We start from the raw sequence: 19,843 nt of genomic DNA on the forward strand, positions 1-19,843 counted from the left end.
TTTTGGCTTTGAATGAGGGCACTTGGAGGATACTCCAGACTGTCTTGAAGCTTACATTCAGGTCTTTTCCTCCCTCCAAAATGAAAACATATTTTAAAAATTTCTTCTGTTAATGCATAACCATTGTAAATATCTGATATACTCAAATTCTTTATGTATTTTTCCTAGGTCTTTTAAAGTTGCTGTGATTCGTGTAAATTATATACAACCACTTTACTTTCTTTAAATTATATACAACTTACTTTAAATTATATACAACCACTTTAGTTTTGCACTTGATTAAAATTTTTTTCTCAGTAAACAGTAGTTTACTTACTGAATAGTTTTCTTCTTTTCTGTATTTCATTCCTCATTTATTTTTCTGATCTGGTTTAATTAGCTAGACTCTGCAGAATGATGCAGATATTGAGAGATGTCCTAATCCAGGTTGTAAGCATGTTACTAATGTTTTGCCATCAAATGCACCCTTTGCTGTTGTTCTGATCATTTCATTCATGTCAAGGATGGATTCCTCTATTCAAATCCACTACTTTAAGAGAGTCAGAAATAGATGCTAAATTTTACCAAATTATTTCTCAACATTTGTGGGTGAGATTACTTTTTCTTTTTTAATCTGTTAATAAAATGGTTGCAGTAATTGATCTGATGTTCAAAACCTTGCATATCCTAAAAAAAAAAAAAGCGGCTGCTGGGTAATATGTGTTATCTGTTTAGTATATAGTGATTTAAATTCCCTCAGGTTCAATAAATGAGTTTTTTCATTTGATCAACTTTCTTTGTTCTTTCAAAACCCTCTAGTTCTTTCAAAAACTTCACCCTAATACTTGTTGGTATTTATTCTTAAATTTTCAACAAGAATATTAAGACTTTTGCTGCCTTTCAGTATCAGTGCAATGGACTGTATTTATAGGAACCCTTCCCACCATATCCAATGAAGCCTTCAGGGGTGTAACTTTCTCTTTCTCCATTTCCCAGCTAGATGAATTCATCTAGAATGATAACTGGAGCTCTATCATTGCTTCATTATCACTATTTACCTCGTCATGATTGCTAATAATTCCTTCATGTATTCATCTTTGCAAAATCGGTATAAGAATTGACTAGACTTGATTGGTCCTATGTATTTCATCATTCCCCACTGTTTATTCTATCATTTCCTTTCAATTTTTTATTTTTCACTGTTTGTTGGGACAACATTCTAAATAAATTATTTTCATGAAGAGATTGTATGGATATGTGCTTTCTATGCTTACACATGACAGCAAGTGTCTTTTAAACCCTTCTATCTGTACAAAGATAAGGGATGTGTAGAATTCAGGATTCACAACCCATTTCCTTTCCCTCAGAACTTCAAAAACCTTATTCTGCCCATGTCTACATTTAGGGTTGGGAAACAGCAGGCCATTGGCAGACTCTCATTCCTTATTAGGAAATATGCTTTTCTTCTGTGGAAAAGTCTGCAGGATTATTTTGGTATGTATAGGAATTAAAATTTATCTTTGAATCTAGGTAGGTGTGTCTTTTGCTATAATTTCTTACTGGGTGTGTGATGAACCTTTTATGAACAAAATATCTAAAACTTCTATTCTGTGAAAAAATTTTTAGTTATTATTCGTCTTTCCTCTGCTCTGTGTCCTCATGAATTCCATACTGAATCCAAGTAAGTGGGATTGTTTCCCCTGAGCAAATGTTCTTACTTCTCAATTATCTTTTCTCCTAGCCTCATTTTTTTAGACTGCTCTTGTTGATTCAATACCCTCTTGAATTCCACTGAAAAAAACTACTGAGAATTTTCTTTAATTTCAGACCGTCTTCCTGAAATAACTCTTTTTCAGCAAAGGCTGGTTGCTTTGAGTGTTAGTTTGTTTCCTCTCTGTTGGATTAAAAATTCATATCAACTGTCAGAGGTTTTCTATTTTGCCCATTCTTTTAGTTGTGCTTCTAGATGGATAACTCTAGGGAATTCCTCACCAGTCATGAAGGCGATTCCTATGCGTCTCTTCCTTCATCTCTGAGCACCGCTGCCTCTCCCTCTAAACACTGACCGCGTGGTTCTGGGGATTCTTAGGTACAAAGGCAAGTGATGGTCACCTCTTGGCTGCATGCTTGGTCAAGCCAGGTCAGGTATTTAATATAATTTATTTGATTACCCTCCACATCTCTCAGTTTCCACAATCCTCTGATGACCCATGGAAGCCAATGTTTTCTAGGGAAAGATGCCAAGGATGAATAACATTTTCAGAAAAGGAAAAGAAAAAGGCCTGAAACTTTGACCTTTGCATCAGTCTGCCACACCTTGTTTTTCTCTCTGCTCCAAGGATGTAAATGATTTTCTGATTGGGCCCTTGGTTAAGGGCAAGGGAAGGAGGCTAATTATGGAGACATAGGAAGAGAATGATTCAGGAAACAGTTTTAAGAATTAAAATAACAATAAAAAAAAGTACAATGAGGATAAAGATAAAAATATTACTGTTGTTTGATATGGAGTAGGAAGAGCTGACAGGTGACCATAAAAGTATGGACCCATTCAAATATGGTCAGCAGTGAGCCAAGGAGTGACTGCATTATAGACTATGAAAAGCTCTATAGAGAGCCGTGGAGTCCAAGCCGGTTCCTCACCGATCTTTTAGTCGTCCGCTTACTCTTTCCTTCCAAGATGACAGATGCCGGCGTGTCCTTTGCCAAGGACTTTCTGGCAGGTGGAGTGGCGGCGGCCATCTCCAAGACCGCAGTCGCGTCCATCGAGCGGGTGAAGCTGCTGCTGCAGGGGCAGCATGCCAGCAAGCAAATCACTGCAGATAAGCAGTACACGGGCATCATAGACTGCGTGGTTCGTATTCCCACGGAGCAGGGAGTCCTATCCTTCTGGCGTGGTAACCTGGCCAATGTGATCAGATACTTCCCCACCCAGGCTCTCAACTTTGCCTTCAAAGATAAATACAAGCAGATCTTCCTGGGTGGTGTGGACAAGAGGACCCCGTTTTGGCGCTACTTTGCAGGGAATCTGGCATCAGGTGGTGCCGCCGGGGCCACATCCCTGTGTTTCGTGTACCCTCTCGACTTTGCCCGTACCCATCTAGCAGCTGACGTGGGCAAAGCTGGAGCTGAAAGGGAATTCAGAGGCCTCGGTGACTGTCTGGTTAAGATCTACAAATCTGACGGGATTAGAGGCCTGTACCAAGGCTTTAACGTGTCTGTGCAGGATATTATCATCTACAGAGCTGCCTACTTCGGTATCTATGACACTGCCAAGGGAATGCTTCCAGATCCCAAGAACACTCATATCTTCATCAGCTGGATGATCGCACAGTCAGTCACGGCAGTTGCTGGGTTGACTTCCTATCCATTCGACACTGTGCGTCGCCGCATGATGATGCAGTCAGGGCGCAAAGGAACTGATACAATGTACACAGGCACGCTTGATTGCTGGAGGAAGATTGCTCGTGAGGAAGGAGCCAAAGCCTTTTTCAAAGGCGCGTGGTCCAATGTTCTCAGAGGCATGGGCGGGGCGTTTGTGCTTGTCCTGTATGATGAAATCAAGAAGTTCACCTAAGTTATTTCCTAGTTTTTCTCCTGTGACTAGGCATGTTGTATTATATGACATATCTTGAGCATTCCTGACAGACTGTTAGCTGTCTATTTATCAATGGCAACTATTTACTGGTTGAAAATGGGAAGCAATAATATTCACCTGACCAGTTTTCTCTTAAAGCCATTTCCATGATGACGATGGGACCCAATTAATTTTTTTATTTCAGTCACTCCTGGCAAATAACCAATTTGAAGAAATAAAAAATATCTGGAATAGTAAAAAAAAAGAAAGAAAGAAAGAAAGAAAAGCTCTATAGAGTAGAGCTTTTATGAATTAGAAAATAAAACTTGAAGAGTTACTTTTCTTTGACATCAATTTGTTTAGTATGCATGGAAGATACAGAGAGTAAAAGTATAGATCAGCAAGAATATACATTTATATAATTGCCTAGAGATTGATGGGAAAATTCACACTGACTACTTTTCTATTCACACAGAGTTCTTGGGTATAATGAGGTTCTGTGTAATTAAATGTACCTATGGAAACTTGCATGAACTTATCCCTTCATCTTATGCTCTTGAGACCCTCAGGTGAACTATCAGGACCCCTCCACCATCACCAGGTGAAGCATTTCTGAGTCACCAGGTTCCGCACAGCAGCCTTCACATCCTTGTTCCTGAGGCTGTAGATGATGGGGTTGAGCATGGGGGTCACCACCCCATAGAAGAGGGAGGTGAGCTTGTCTTCAACATCCTGTTTGTTTGCCCCCAGAGGGTCCTTGGATTTGGGCTTCCCATACATGAAGAGGATGGTCCCGTAGAAGGTGACCACAACTGTGAGGTGGGCAGAGCAGGTGGAGAAGGCCTTTTTCCTTCCCTCAGCTGAGGGGATCTTCAAAATGGTAGCAATGATGAACACATAGGAGAAAAAGATGAACAGAACTGGGATGCCCAGGAAGATCACATTGGCCATCGCCATACTGATTATATTGATGGAGATGTCAGCACAGGCCAACTTCAGGACAGCCAGGATCTCACAGGTGAAGTGGTTAATGACGTTGTCCCCACAGAAGGGCAGTTGCATTGCTAGGGATGTCTGCACCATGGCACTGGTGCTTCCAGCTACCCAGGAGCCAGCAGCCATGGGCACATAGACAGCCTTGCTCATGACCTCAGAGTACCTTAGAGGGTTGCAGATGGCCACATAGCGATCAAACGCCATCATGCCCAGAAGCACACACTCTGTGGCCCCCATGGCAAAGGAGAGGAACATCTGCACAGCACAGGCTGAGAAGGGAATGGTTTTCCTGGGGGTCAGGATGCTGTCAAGGATGAGAGGGACTGAGGAGGTTGTGTAGCAGATGTCCAGGAAGGAGAGGTTCCCCAGGAAGAAGTACATGGGTGTGTGCAGGTGGGAGTCAAGGATGGTCACCAGGATGAGGACCCCATTGCCCAGCAGGATCACCAGGTACGTGAGCAGGATGAGCACAAAGAGTGTTTTCTCCAGCTTAGGGTGGGCTGAGAGGCCCAGGAGAACAAACCCCACCAGGGGGGAGGTCCAATTGGATCTGTCCATAGTGCCTCCTCTCTGTGACCTGTTTGAACTCAAAAAGCCAACTTCATACTCTAATAATGAGAAAACAGAAAGAGAAATTAAGGAAACAATTCCATTCACCATTGCAATGGAAAGAATAAAATACTTAGGAATATATCTACCTAAAGAAACTAAAGACCTATATATAGAAAACTATAAAACACTGGTGAAAGAAATCAAAGAGGACACTAACAGATGGAGAAATATATCATGTTCATGGATTGGAAGAATCAATATAGTGAAAATGAGTATACTACCCAAAGCTATCTATAGATTCAATGCAATCCCTATCAAGCTACCAACAGCATTCTTCACAGAGCTAGAGCAAATAATTTCACAATTTGTATGGAAATACAAAAAACCTCGAATAGCCAAAGCGATCTTGAGAAAGAAGAATGGAACTGGAGGAATCAACCTACCTGACTTCAGGCTCTACTACAAAGCCACAGTTATCAAGACAGTATGGTACTGGCACAAAGACAGAAATATAGATCAATGGAACAAAATAGAAAGCTCAGAGATAAATCCATGCACATATGGACACCTTATCTTTGACAAAGGAGGCAAGAATATACAATGGATTAAAGACAATCTCTTTAACAAGTGGTGCTGGGAAATCTGGTCAACCACTTGTAAAAGAATGAAACTAGAACACTTTCTAACACCATACACAAAAATAAACTCAAAATGGATTAAAGATCTCAATGTAAGACCAGAAACTATAAAACTCCTAGAGGAGAACATAGGCAAAACACTCTCCAACATACATCACAGCAGGATCCTCTGTGACCCACCTCCCAGAATATTGGAAATAAAAGCAAAAATAAACAAATGGGACCTAATTAACCTTAAAAGCTTCTGCACATCAAAGGAAACTATTAGCAAGGTGAAAAGACAGCCTTCAGAATGGGAGAAAATAATAGCAAATGAAGCAACTGACAAACAACTAATCTCAAAAATATACAAGCAACTCCTACAGCTCAACTCCAGGAAAATAAATGACCCAATCAAAAAATGGGCCAAAGAACTAAATAGACATTTCTCCAAAGAAGACATACAGATGGCTAACAAACACATGAAAAGATGCTCAACATCACTCATTATCAGAGAAATGCAAATCAAAACCACTATGAGGTACCATTTCACACCAGTCAGAATGGCTGCTATCCAAAAGTCTACAAGTAATAAATGCTGGAGAGGGTGTGGAGAAAAAGGAACCCTCTTACACTGTTGGTGGGAATGCAAACTAGTACAGCCACTATGGAGAACAGTGTGGAGATTCCTTAAAAAACTGGAAATAGAACTGCCTTATGATCCAGCAATCCCACTGCTGGGCATACACACTGAGGAAACCAGAAGGGAAAGAGACACATGTACCCCAATGTTCATTGCAGCACTGTTTATAATAGCCAGGACATGGAAGCAACCTAGATGTCCATCAGCAGATGAATGGATAAGAAAGCTTTGGTACATATACACAATGGAGTATTACTCAGCCATTAAAAAGAATACATTTGAATCAGTTCTAATGAGGTGGATGAAACTGGAGCCTATTATACAGAGTGAAGTAAGCCAGAAAGAAAAACACCAATACAGTATACTAATGCATATATATGGGATTTAGAAAGATGGTAACAATAACCCTGCGTACGAGGCAGCAAAAGAGGCACTGATGTATAGAACAGTCTTATGGACTCTGTGGGAGAGGAAGAGGGTGGGAAGATTTGGGAGAATGGCATTTAAACATGTAAAATATCATGTATGAAACGAGTTGCCAGTCCAGGTTCGATGCACGATACTGGATGCTTGGGGCTAGTGCACTGGGACGACCCAGAGGGATGGCATGGGGAGGGAGGAGGGAGGAGGGTTCAGGATGGGGAACACATGTATACCTGTGGTAGATTCATTTTGATATTTGGCAAAACTAATACAATTTTGTAAAGTTTAAAAATTAAAAAAAAAAAAAAAAAAAGCCAACTTCATGATTCTCTGATACCCAAAGAGGCCAGAAAACCAGTGAGGAAACTTGTCCTGCTGAGCACTTAGACAACTCTTCTAGCAATCTGGGCAGTTCTTTGTGTTGTTCTAAGTAAAATGGAGAGAAATTTTTCAAAATCTACTTGTGATGTTTGGCTGCCCATAAAAGTGTTACCAAATTGGGTTGAATTTTTCTAATCATGTTCAAGGTTGATGTCCCACATTTACTTCAAGTTATACCATGTATGGCCAATTTATTTTCATCAATTTTTTGAAAAGTGTTACATTCCCTTTGTATGATTTCACCTGCTTTGGGGTACAGGACTGGTGGAAATAACTGATCTCCTTTGTGCTTAATTCCTGACCATTCCCCTCCAAGCATTTTTGGATGTTACCTTTCTCCTCTTTCACAGTTCCCTCTCTTACAGCCCCCAAGCCCCTGGGATATAAATTCATTTATTCCTTCACTCACCTTCCAAAGCTCCTCAGAAGCATTTACCCAAAGAGCTGGCCTTTGTCAATCACTCATGGCCTGGCAAAGGCAATGGCAACCCACTCCAGTACTCTTGCCTGGAGAATCCCATGGATGGAGGAGCCTGGTAGGCTGCAGTCCATGGGGTCGCTAAGAGTCGGACACGACTGAGCGACTTCACTTTCACTTTTCACTTTCATGCATTGGAGAAGGAAATGGAAACCCACTCCAGTGTTCTTGCCTGGAGAATCCCAGGGACGGGGGAGCCTGGTGGGCTGCCGTCTATGGGGTCGCACAGAGTCGGATACAACTGAAGCTACTTAGCAGCATGGCCTGGCAATCGTTAAGTCCCTTTTCCTCTCTGGCCATCAGCTCCCTCATACTCACTCTGGAATGGATTGTTTTGAAAGGTATTCCATCCCAGGGACTAAATGACCTCTTGAATTTCTTTTTCTTGAACTTTCTGTCACACACTAAGATGTCCTTTATGATGCTGGGTCCACAACAGTTAATGTATATAGTATTGTGTATACATATAGGGTGTTCTCTTACCTTTTTTGTAAATAGGTCAAGAAAGTAAATCACTTTTCTTCTGTCTGAGGAAGAAGCCTAAAATAGCCAATCGAGTCTCAAAGTAGCAGCCAGAGGAGTTAGCACCTGAGATGGATGAAAGCTAAATTTTCTTGGCTTTGTTCTGTTTCAGAAAAAATACACAAAGGACTGTCCATTGCATACCTGAAGCCATTTAAATCCCACTCTGCTACTGGGATTACTCTAGTCCCTGAGGTGATTTAAAGTTTAGAAGTTGGAGAGACAAAATTTGGAAACTCTATACATCTGAGATTATGTCCCCAAGATCCAATTATTCTGAAGTCCCGCCAGAAGCACTTTCTTTCTCCCTCCCTCTCTTTGCATCCATCCTGCTGAGCTATTAGAAAGCATTAGAGAAAAAGGGTCATTCTGGTCCTGCCAGAGTTAACCTGACCCCCCCAGTCAGTGAGAACTCTCAGCAGAGCCCACAATAGAGCTGGGAGAATGTGAAACCCACAGGACAAACCCTTTAGCACCCCTGGCATTTCCAAATTTAGAATCTCAGGACTGGAAAAAAGCAAGTGTCTTAGAAGGTTCCCTCTTGCCTGCGTCCCACCAAATAAATTCAGAGTGCCTACAATAGGCCAGGCCTTCACAGGATATTCACTGGTGAGGGGGGTGGGGCGGTCATAAATGAATCTGGTTTCACAGGTAGTGCAGCTCTGGACCCAAAAATGGTCAGCTGATTGCAGAAATGATGTCCTTTTGTTTGAAATCTTTCTTTGGTGCATGTGTCTTATCCTCTCCAGAGAATAAATTTTTGTTAAGGTAGGTAAGGGACAGTCAACCAATGTCACAGAATGAGGGAGAGGGTGTAGGACCTGTGTTTCTTAGAGTTTTTTTGCCCAATCCTCCTTATTTCAGCAGCATCCGTCTTTATCCTTGGTCCCAGAGAGACCTGGTACAGTGGGTCCTCTGTGCTGTAGGTCTGGTTGTGGCTCATCTCTCCTAGTTTCTGGCTTAGGATTTGGCTCTATTAGATCAGCCACTAGCCCATTCACTTTCCAGTGTTCAAACTGTCTTCACTCTGATATCTCCCTTCTTCTCCTTAACCTTGTTGATTTTGTCATTAAAAACAAAATTAAGCAAAACAAAGACATATTATGGTAGTTTTTGCAGGTTTCAGAAAGGAGCAAAATTAGATGCATGTATTCAGTCCTCTTTTATGCCTCAGTCCTGATTCCATGCGGTTTCTAATACCCTCAACTATTTTTTTATACGTTAGTCATTGTTTCTTGTCTGTTTCTCTCCTGCTAGAATGTCAGTTTCACAGAGGCAGAGGTTTTTTTTCCTGCATTGTTCACAGATGTATCCTAGATATATGAAAAATGTACCAGACTCACAGTAGGCATTCAATGAACGGTTGCTAAATGAATTATTAAGTGAATTTGTGACCTACTTTTGTTTTCTTTTTTGCCCTGTGTTAACTCTTATTTTTTATATTTTATTTATCTCTATCCATCTTTTTAATTTCTATTTTTGTAAGCATTTTATAATGTACATCCTAACATATTCATATAGAACATCTATACATTTATAAATGAATAAACAAACATGCAGTGTAAATTGTTAGAAAGCATGATTTTAATACCCTGGAGACCATTGACAGTAGATACCAAGCTTCTGGCTATGGTTTTGAAGGAGGAAACAGACAGAGCTGGACTCCATCTTCGGAGAAGGCAATGGCACCCCACTCCAGTACTCTAGCCTGGAAAATCCCATGGACGGAGGAGCCTGGTAGGCTGCAGTCCATGGGGTCGCTAAGAGTGGGGCACAACTGAGTGACTTCACTTTCACTTTTCACTTTCATGCATTGGAGAAGGAAATGGCAACCCACTCCAGTGTTCTTGCCTGGAGAATCCCAGGGACGGAGGAGCCTAGTGGGCTGCCATCTATGGGGTCGCACAGAGTCGGACACGACTGAAGCGACTTAGCAGCAGCAGCAGCAGGACTCCATCTTAGGCCAGACTGCGAACATTAGGCTACACGCATGGTCACCCTCCCAGTGGACTCTGAACTTTGTGCCCAGTGTCTATAGAAATGGCATACCAATGGAAAACCAGACCCCCGGATAAAAGAGCCTCAGGACTTGTACTTGGACTCTCCGTTGCCTAAAAGAATATGCTAATTATCTCTGTAACAGAACAAACTGGTAAATTCCATTATGTTTATTGGGATATGACCACGGGCCTATTGATAAATACCCACTTTTATCTAGTCTTGTGACACATGAATCATGGGTTAACTTTGATCGTATCTCTCTTTTACCTTGTCCAGACTAGTTTCAAGGAATTTGGGGAGGTGAGTTTGAGCAAATACACTTAGGGTATATAAGGTTTTCACAAAAACTGGTCGGGGTCCTTGGCTAAGAGGAGACTCTGCCTTGGGCCTGCTGGTGTAATAAACTGCACTCCACTATCTGCATTGTCCTTCTGAGTGAGTTTGTTTCCCAGAACGCGTGGCTACAACATTTTCACCCTTTCAAATATTCAACAAACCTCTCTTAAAGCTTGGAAACTTCTATCTTGAGCAGAGCAGCATTGCAGAATTCAGGACTTTCAGCCTCATTCAGAGAAGACCTGCTAGCTTCCTTCTTGTCTGCACCATATGCCTTTTTTGATCAGAGACCGCTCATGGTGAATAGGGGCTGGTGACTGTGCTCACCAAGATTTTGGAAGGCCAACCCTGAGCTGTAAGATGCCTTTGGAGTCATTCTTTCCCTCTCCTCCCTTTTTGGGTTTCTCCCTGAACTCCTCCCCAGCCCTTTGCCCTCCAGTACTCTACGTATGAGCTTGGGTCTCCTCAGGCAAGCTCAGGAGCAAGAGGAAGAGAAGGGCACACGCCATGCCTCAGTTGTTACAGTTGGCCCAAGTACTGCCAGGCACATGGGAATCAAATATATATATCAAAGGGACAGCTTGATTCACTTCTGCTCTTTATAGAAGCCGTCTGTGGTGGCTCGTGACATCTTACTGTGTTGATGTAACTTTAAGCCCTCTCCATGCTTTTTTCTGGAATGAGGATATATACTTAGGGGAAGAAGTCAGTGAGGTTAACTAAAAATTCTGTAGGTCTTAATTTGAATTGTACATATAAGTGCTGCACTCAATATGCCAGCAAATTTGGAAAACTCAGCAGTGGCCACAGGACTGGAAAAGGTCAGTTTTCATTCCAATCCCAAAGAAAGGAAATGCCAAAGAATGCTCAAACTACCGCACAATTGCACTCATCTCACACGCTAGTAAAGTAATGCTCAAAATTCTCCAAGCCAGGCTTCAGCAATATGTGAACCGTGAACTTCCTGATGTTCAAGCTGGTTTTAGAAAAGGCAGAGGAACCAGAGATCAAATTGCCAACATCCGCTGGATCATAGAAAAAGCAAGAGAGTTCCAGAAAAACATCTATTTCTGTTTTATTGACTATGCCAAAGCCTTTGACTGTGTGGATCACAATAAACTGGAAAATTCTGAAAGACATGGGAATCCCAGACCACCTGATCTGCCTCTTGAGAAATTTGTATGCAGGTCAGGAAGCAACAGTTAGAACTGGACATGGAACAACAGACTGGTTCCAAATAGGAAAAGGAGTACGTCAAGGCTGTATATTGTCACCCTGCTTATTTAACTTATATGCAGAGTACCTCATGAGAAATGCTGGACTGGAAGAAACACAAACTGGAATCAAGATTGCCGGGAGAAATAGCAATAACCTCAGATATGCAGATGACACCACCCTTATGGCAGAAAGTGAAGAGGAACTCAAAAGCCTCTTGATGAAGGTGAAAGTGGAGAGTGAAACAGTTGGCTTAAAGCTCAACATTCAGAAAATGAAGATCATGGCATCCGGTCCCACCACTTCATGGGAAATAGATGGGGAAACAGTGGAAACAGTGTCAGACTTTATTTTTCTGGGCTCCAAAATCACTGCAGATGGTAACTGCAGCCATGAAATTAAAAGACGCTTACTCCTTGGAAGGAAAGTTATGACCAACCTAGATAGCATATTCAAAAGCAGAGACATTACTTTGCCAACAAAGGTCCATTTGGTCAAGGCTATGGTTTTTCCAGTAGTCATGTATGGATGTGAGAGTTGGACTGTGAAGAAGGCTGAGTGCCGAAGAATTGATGCTTTTGAACTGTGGTGTTGGAGAAGACTCTTGAGAGTCCCTTGGACTGCAAGGAGATCCATCCAGTCCATTCTGAAGGAGATCAGCCCTGGGATTTCTTTGGAAGGAATGATGCTAAAGCTGAAACTCCAGTATTTTGGCCACCTCATGCGAAGAGTTGACTCATTGGAAAAGACTCTGAAGCTGGGAGGGATTGGAGGCAGGAGGAGAAGGGGACGCCAGAGGATGAGATGGCTGGATGGCATCACTGACTCGATGGACGTGAGTCTGGGTGAACTCCGGGAGTTGGTGATGGACAGGGAGGCCTGGCGTGCTGCAATTCATGGGATCACAAAGAGTCGGACATGACTGAGCGACTGATCTGATCTGATCTGATTCAACTGAAAAGGCCTAGAAACTATGACATCTCGATAGCATCCCTAGCACCCAGACTGTGGTTTTTGAATACCAAAGGAAACAAGAGCTCCTTAGAAAAAATGGTTGTTTCCAGGTCTGGAGAGGAACTGTACATGTTGAGCCTGGAACAACTTGACATAATCAGAAAGCAAGAAATCATCAAAGATACTTGGGCCCTGTCAAAAGATGTCAGGAGCCATGGCCTCATCACTACACTGAAACAAAAACCTCTCAAGTATGTAGATCTGATCATCAATTAATAGGAAACACAGGGATACTACAGGACTATAATCAGCAAAATATAAACTAAGATTCTGTGACATTGTGATTTATACAAAATATATATTTGTTCACTCAGATGACCAAGATATTTTTATCACATATATTTGGACTTTATCCACAGCATCTGGCTTACAACTGCCAAGTCCTTCTGCTGCTGCTAAGTCGCTTCAGTCATGTCTGACTCTGTGTGACCCCATAGACGGCAGCCCACCAGGCTTCCCCGTCCCTGGGATTCTCCAGGCAAGAACACTGGAGTGGGTTGCCATTTCCTTCTCCAATGCATGAAAGTGAAAAGTGAAAGTGAAGTCGCTCAGTCATGTCTGACTCTTAGCAACCCCATGGACTGCAGCCTACCAGGCTCCTCCGTCCATGGGATTTTCCAGGCAAAAGTACTGGAGTAGGGTGCCATTGCCTTCTCCGGCCAAGTCCTTCACAGCTCTTAAAATCCTGGGAATTTCCTTAGTGATAAGAGCAATGGGCGCAACTTCCATCATAGTGTTTAGTCTTCAATCCTCAGTTTCTGAAAAACACTTTACAGCCATAAAGTGAAGGGGGTATCTTGTTATTCTTAACAAGCCCAGTTCAGCCACAACTGGGTTTATGTTAACAAGGTGACTTTTGGAAAGCACCTAAGATTGCCAGGGGAACCAACTCTGAGTAGAGGGTTGGAACTCTTGGTCTTAACCCCTGATTTCCAGGGAGGGGAGAGCTGCTGCAGGCCACATTGATCACTAGTGATTTAATCATGCCATTAAAAACCCAAACTTTTTTTTGTATACAAACTCTATTATTTTCTATGTGTTTCATGGCAAGAAAAAGATTGGGAAACATTAAACTAGAGAGATGGACAGGGGAGGGGGGCCGATGGGAAGATTTCAGAGAAGTTACATACAGTATAAAACAATCTTCAAGGTTACAACCATGATGAAGAGAGGAGCTGTAATCTAACCAAGGTCTGGTTCCAAAGCTTCTGATGCTAACACAACACGGTGCCACCTCATCCACCTACTATTCTCCATGATTTTGCCAAGTATTATCAGTGTCCAGGATTCTAAAAAGATAACACATATTACTTGAGCATTGAACTTTGCATGGTGTCACAGTTTGGTTTTGCCCAGAAGCAAACTCTGAGACAGAGATTGGAGTTGCTGCTGCTGCTGCTGCTAAATCGCTTCAGTTGTGTCCGACTCTGCGCGACCCCATAGACGGCAGCCCACCAGGCTCCCCCATCCCTGGGATTCTCCAGGCAAGAACACTGGAGTGGGTTTCCATTTCCTTCTCCAATGCATGAAAGTGAAAAGGGAAAGTGAAGTTGCTCAGTCGTGTCCGACTCTTTGTGAACCCATGGACTGCAGCCTACCAGGCTCCTCCATCCATGGGATTTTCCAGGCAAGAGTACTGGAGTGGGTTGCCATTGCATTCTCCAAGAGACTGGAGTGCAAGAGGTTTATTAGGGAGAGCTCTTGGGTTCAATACTGGTGGAAGGGAGGATGAAGATGGAGGATTTGGCAGAGGGGAATGATGGGCTGTGGTGCAGTCTCAACAAAGGCCTCAGTCAACCCCATAGGGGACCCTGGTACTGGGTTGGCTGTTCAGAGATGTCTCTAGTAGGAGGAGGTATTTATATGCCTTCACCAATCAGTCACTGGATATGGGCTGCCTTGGGGAAGGGAGTATGAGTCAGGTCTCTTCAGCTAAGAGCCCTCTTGCTGAACTTCCAAAGATGACTGACAGCTGAAGGCTGTCTGCCAGCAGCTCTTTCAGTAACTGAAGGAACACCTCCTTGGGTCCTTTAGAAAGATGTGGGTGGGAACTCGGCATAGATCTCCAAGCCAGAAACCCGTGAAATGAAGTGTGTTGAAAAGGAAGATTGCTCTGCAAGTACCTTTCATTTTTAAGTAAACTCTTGATTATAAAGGTCAAAACTAATCTCAAGTTGATGTCCTCCTCCCTTTAGTGAGCTGAGAAGGGCATGGGTGGACTCTGTGCTCAGTAGGGAAAGGCACATCCCCCTAGGGTGGGACAGATAATACTGGGTATGAAAGGGTGAAATGGGAACATGCCCTGCGCTCCTACAGCCCAGAGACTGTTGAAGGGACCACAGGGTGGTGACTGTGTCTGGGTTTCTGCCCACAATGCACAGGAAAGGGCTGTGGGGCCCACAAGAGTATGCCACTTCTCAGGCAAGAGGACCCCGGACATCCAAGCAAGGCAGGCTGAGAGCATGTGTTTTCATTGCAAAGTTGTGATTCTCAGGGAAAAATGGGCATCTGATCGCCTCGAGGAAAATGAGGCAATTTCCTTCCCTTACATGTTTTTTCTCCTTTTCTGTCACTACTGACTGAGATCCTCACACATTTTACCTCTAGACCTCTTGTCGGTACATGTGAACGGGCCCCACCTTTCAGTTTTGCCACCCAGTTCTCCTCAGCCCAGCCGCCTTGTTCCATCTTTCGCTGGTCACATCTGAGCATCTTGACTCCAGCATCTCTCAAATCACAGTGCTGCCCCCACCCTGCTCTTCCCATAGAACCCCCCTTTAACTCTCCAGACTATAGCACCAGACTGTGTACTCAGGATTTACCAGGGGCAGGAAAGCAAAGCTTGCATCCAGATGAGAGGCTAAGACCCTCCACACACGTGTTGCAGGATTCACCTTACTTGCCCTCAGAAGAAGCGCCCTGTGTGTAATCTACAAGGTCCCAACTTCTCTGTCTCAGAGACAGCTTCTTTCTCATATCCAGTCTCAACCTTGCCTCCAAGAAAAATAAAATGTGAAGATGTGCCATTTCACCTACAGTGAAGACTATTTTTTTACTGCTCTCATGAAGTTTCACCCCACACTGTCTTCAGTGCCTCCTTTTAGAGCAGTATTTTGAATCTTTATGTAACACAAAGGTAAATTAGTCTGTTTTTCTCAAAGCAAAGGAGCAACTTGCTCACAAAGGTGAATTCAGACTTGCCAATAGAGAAGCAGGAACATCACAAATTGTTCTTTCAGCTGCATTCCACTTCTATCCCCTCAAGGCACACTCCCATCAGGTTTTAGGTTTCATTGTTTCTAAAAATTAAGTCCAGTAACGGCTAAAATTCTCCCTTGTATGTGTAATTCAATTTTCTGGTGATGACTCTTTATACATATCTTCTTTGAGAGGCACATTCTTCTGAGATTCACGAGTGAAAGCAGCCAAGAGACGCAGAACTCCAGGGACATCTGTCCTCCAAACATCACCAGATGAAGCATTTCTGACTCACCAGGTTCCGCACAGCAGCCTTCACATCCTTGTTCCTGAGGCTGTAGATGATGGGGTTGAGCATGGGGGTCACCACCCCATAGAAGAGAGAGGTGAGCTTGTCTGCAAGGTCCTGTTTGTCTGCCCCCAGAGGGTCCTTGGATTTGGGCTTCCCATACATGAAAAGGATGGTCCCATAGAAGATGACCACAACTGTGAGGTGGGCAGAGCAGGTGGAGAAGGCCTTTTTCCTTCCCTCAGCTGAAGGTATTCTTAGGATGGTGGTGAGGATGAAGATGTAGGAGACAAAGATGAGCAGAACAGGGACCCCCAGGAAGATCACATTAGTCACCCCCATACTGACCACATTGATGGAGATGTCAGCACAGGCCAGCTTCAGGACAGCCAGGATCTCACAGGTGAAGTGGTTGATGACATTGTCCCCACAGAAGGGCAGCCTCATCGCAAGGGATGTTTGAACCATGGAGGCAGCCCATCCAGCTGCCCAGGAGCCAGCAGCCATGGGCACATAGACAGCCTTGCTCATGACTATGGGGTACCTCAGGGGGTTGCAGATGGCCATATAGCGGTCAAATGCCATCATGCCCAGAAGCACACACTCCGTGGCCCCCATGGCAAAGGAGAGGAACATCTGCACAGCACAGGCTGAGAAGGGAATGGTTTTCCTGGGGGTCAGGATGCTGTCAAGGATGAGGGGGACTGAGGAGGTTGTGTAGCAGATGTCCAGGAAGGAGAGGTTCCCCAGGAAGAAGTACATGGGTGTGTGCAGGTGGGAGTCAAGGATGGTCACCAGGATGAGGACCCCATTGCCCAGCAGGATCACCAGGTACGTGAGCAGGATGAGCACAAAGAGTGTTTTCTCCAGCTTAGGGTGGGCTGAGAGGCCCAGGAGAATGAACTCTGTCACAGAGGCTGTCTGGTTGGCACTTTCCATGGTATGTCTCCTCTTTCAACTGAATAAAATACTCAGTGATCCAGACTCCACATCCGTTGTCTCACACAGTTCCAGGGCATCTGTTCAGGAGTTCCAGTCTGGCTGAGTGATTAGGAAACAGTTCTGAAGGCAGTCTCTATTTGTTTCCAAGAAAAAGGAGCAATAAAATTAGAAACTACCTTGGGGTCATAGAATATCAAATTTATACTGTTTAAATGACGATTCTGATTATTTAATGCATTTGATCAGAGACAGTGTACACAACACATTCATTTAAGTGGTTCTATGTGCTATATGGCAATTGATCTCATTAAACTTTGGTCAGAAAAATGACTTTTAAGTTTGCTCCATGTTCTTCCAATTTGTGCTAGGGACTAGGGAAATCATTAGCTGTGAATACTCACTCTGTTTCTCCAGATCATTTTCACAGAAAACATATTCCTATTGTTCCCAAGACCTCTTTTCCTCATGAGCAATGCAAACTCCAGGGCTATCCATTCATCTGTCTGTCCAGCCATCCATCCATCCATGTTTGAACATCGATCCACTCACCAAAACGCCTGTTGATCACCCAGTATATGAGTGTGAGAATTCCTGTGAGGAACAGGGGTGACCCATGGCCCAAGCACCTGTCAGAGAGGGTAAGCAGAAGGATTTTGGAGGGGCCAGGACATCCAAATGGGCATGCAGTGTATGCGTAGAACAGGGGTCATGAAATAATCCTTAAGCGGTGTAGAATCTAGCTTGGCTTTTAAGGACAAAGGACACTGAACATGGAGAGATAACTTGAGCAGGCCTCCACAGTAACTTTGTGATCTGGAAATGCTGTTATGTTCCTAATAGTTTGAATCTGATGTTCTGTGAAGACAGACAGAGGACTGTCTCCAGAAATCCACAGTGGGTCACAGTTTCTGGAAATCTAGTTCTCTTAGATAACTAAAACAATGATTTTTTCCAGTCTTGAATATGTTTGACACATAACATGTAAATTTAAGGTGTACAATGTGTTACTTTGATACATTTATATATTGTAATATGATTGTTGTCATGATATTTATCACATCACATGATTATAGTACAGTATTGCTATCTGTATTCATTATACCATGCATTAGATCACTGGGTTATTTACTACTTGTTGCAAGTTTGTAGGCTTCCCAGGTGGCACGGGTGGTAAAGAACCACTTCCTGCCATACAGGAGACGTAAGAAATGTGGGTTCGATCTGAGTCAGAAAGATCCCTTGGAGGAGGGCATGGCAATCCACTCCAGTATTCTTGCCTAGAGAATCCCATGGACAGAGGAGCCTGGTGAGCTACAGTCCATAGGGTCGAAAAGAGTCAGACATGACTGAAGGAAAAAAAAAGTCTTCCCTGGTGACTTAGATGGTAAAGTATCTGCCTGCGATGCAGGAGACCCAGCGTCAGTCCCTGGGTTGGGAACATCCCCTGGAGAAGGGAATGGCAAGTTTGTACCCTTAAACAACATCTTTGTTATGTTACTATTTTTTGTTGTTGTTGTTATCATTCCCTCTTCATAAATGTCCACTCAGGAATCAGTGGACACTGATAGTCCTTGAACCTTTTGGCTGAGCTTCTAGGTACATCATTCAGACTTATATCCTGTCACTGATTAGGCCCCCCAAGTAATCTAGTCCAACTCTGTCTCCCATTGTAGATCTTTCTCTGCACCACATTGATGCATGGTTTTTGGTTTCAATTTTATTTCCTCTAGTGATGAAGAGCCCACTACATTCCTAAACAATCTACTCCATATTTTCAGAGCTCTAGAGTATTAGAAAATTCTTTTTCATATTGAGCCAAGCAGGTAGTTTTCTAAGTTTTTCTTGTCCATATGATGGTGGTCAGTGGTCAGCTTCCTTTAAAAATTGCATTGAATTTGTGCAAATACATCATGTTTGTAAGCACAGAGATCTAACCTGCTGTGTAGACTTCAGTGCTCCTTCCCTCTCTTAGACTCTCAGGTTACTCTCTTCTGCTTTGGAATTGGAACAGATCAATGATATTCAAACTCTTTAAGAGAAAAAACTTTTGTTTCCTTAAATTCAGAACCCCCGCTCCAAGTATATAGTGGGTTTCCCAGGTGGCGCTATTGGTAAAGGACCTGCCTGCCAGTGCAGGAGACATCAAAGACATAGTTCCATCCCTGGGTTGGAAAGATCCCCTGGAGGAGGGCATGGCAATCCACTCCAATATTCTTGCCTGGAGAATCCCATGGACAGAGGAGCATGGCAGGCTACTGTCCATGGGGTCACAGAGAGTCAGACATGACTGAAGTGATTTAGCATAGCACACATCACACCAAGTATAAAGTAGAGCTGTGCTTGTTGAAGTGGGCCAGGAGGGCTCAGAAAGTCTGGGTTGTTCAGCCCATGAGGCCTGCCAGAGACCAGGCCATTGACGAGCAGCTCCCAGAAACTGTTTTCACTACAGGCAATATAAATGGCACCTCTGGAGCATAACAGCAGGACAGCTGCAGCCATTTCTGTGGCTATAGTGTGAATGGTGCTCCCTGGAGTTGTACAGAAGAGGCTCTGAAACTGTGGGACCATCTCATCCTAGGGGTGTCTCTGAAGTTAGAGGAATCCATGAAATGAGACAAAAGTTTCAGAGGCTTCTTGCCATCTAGGTTTTTCTAACCCGGGGTTTTGAATGGCCCTTGGTCTT

At 43.4% G+C, this 19,843-nt stretch overlaps 4 protein-coding genes across 5 annotated transcripts in view; 1 reads left to right on the forward strand and 3 right to left on the reverse strand.

The window, feature by feature from the left end:
- The window catches only part of HINT2 (histidine triad nucleotide binding protein 2), a 283,598-nt gene that overhangs the window by 244,298 nt on the left and 19,457 nt on the right, over nt 1-19,843 (reverse strand). The gene's annotated exons all lie outside the window — the stretch shown is intronic.
- On the reverse strand, nt 309-5,146 carry LOC129650236 (olfactory receptor 13C7-like). Of its 2 annotated transcripts, XM_055578509.1 has the most exons (2): nt 4,175-5,146; nt 309-335 (listed from the first exon to the last, which is right to left on the reverse strand). In XM_055578509.1, the coding sequence occupies exons 1-2, from the start codon at nt 5,105-5,107 to the stop codon at nt 309-311; spliced, it is 960 nt and encodes a 319-aa protein (XP_055434484.1). In that variant the 5' UTR covers nt 5,108-5,146. The 2 variants fall into 2 exon arrangements, with proteins under 2 accessions (XP_055434484.1, XP_055434483.1); XM_055578508.1 differs by lacking the exon at nt 309-335 and having other exon boundaries at nt 4,148-5,146.
- Nucleotides 2,608-3,795, forward strand: LOC129650245 (ADP/ATP translocase 2-like). Its single transcript, XM_055578519.1, has one exon. The coding sequence runs from the start codon at nt 2,657-2,659 to the stop codon at nt 3,551-3,553; it is 897 nt and encodes a 298-aa protein (XP_055434494.1). The 5' UTR covers nt 2,608-2,656; the 3' UTR covers nt 3,554-3,795.
- LOC129650237 (olfactory receptor 13C7) lies at nt 16,198-17,157 on the reverse strand. The gene has a single exon (XM_055578510.1). It carries the CDS (start codon nt 17,155-17,157, stop codon nt 16,198-16,200), a length of 960 nt encoding a protein of 319 aa, XP_055434485.1.

The sequence above is a fragment of the Bubalus kerabau genome, chromosome 4, assembly GCF_029407905.1.
Source record: "Bubalus kerabau isolate K-KA32 ecotype Philippines breed swamp buffalo chromosome 4, PCC_UOA_SB_1v2, whole genome shotgun sequence".
In the NCBI taxonomy this organism is placed as follows: Eukaryota; Metazoa; Chordata; class Mammalia; order Artiodactyla; family Bovidae; genus Bubalus; species Bubalus kerabau.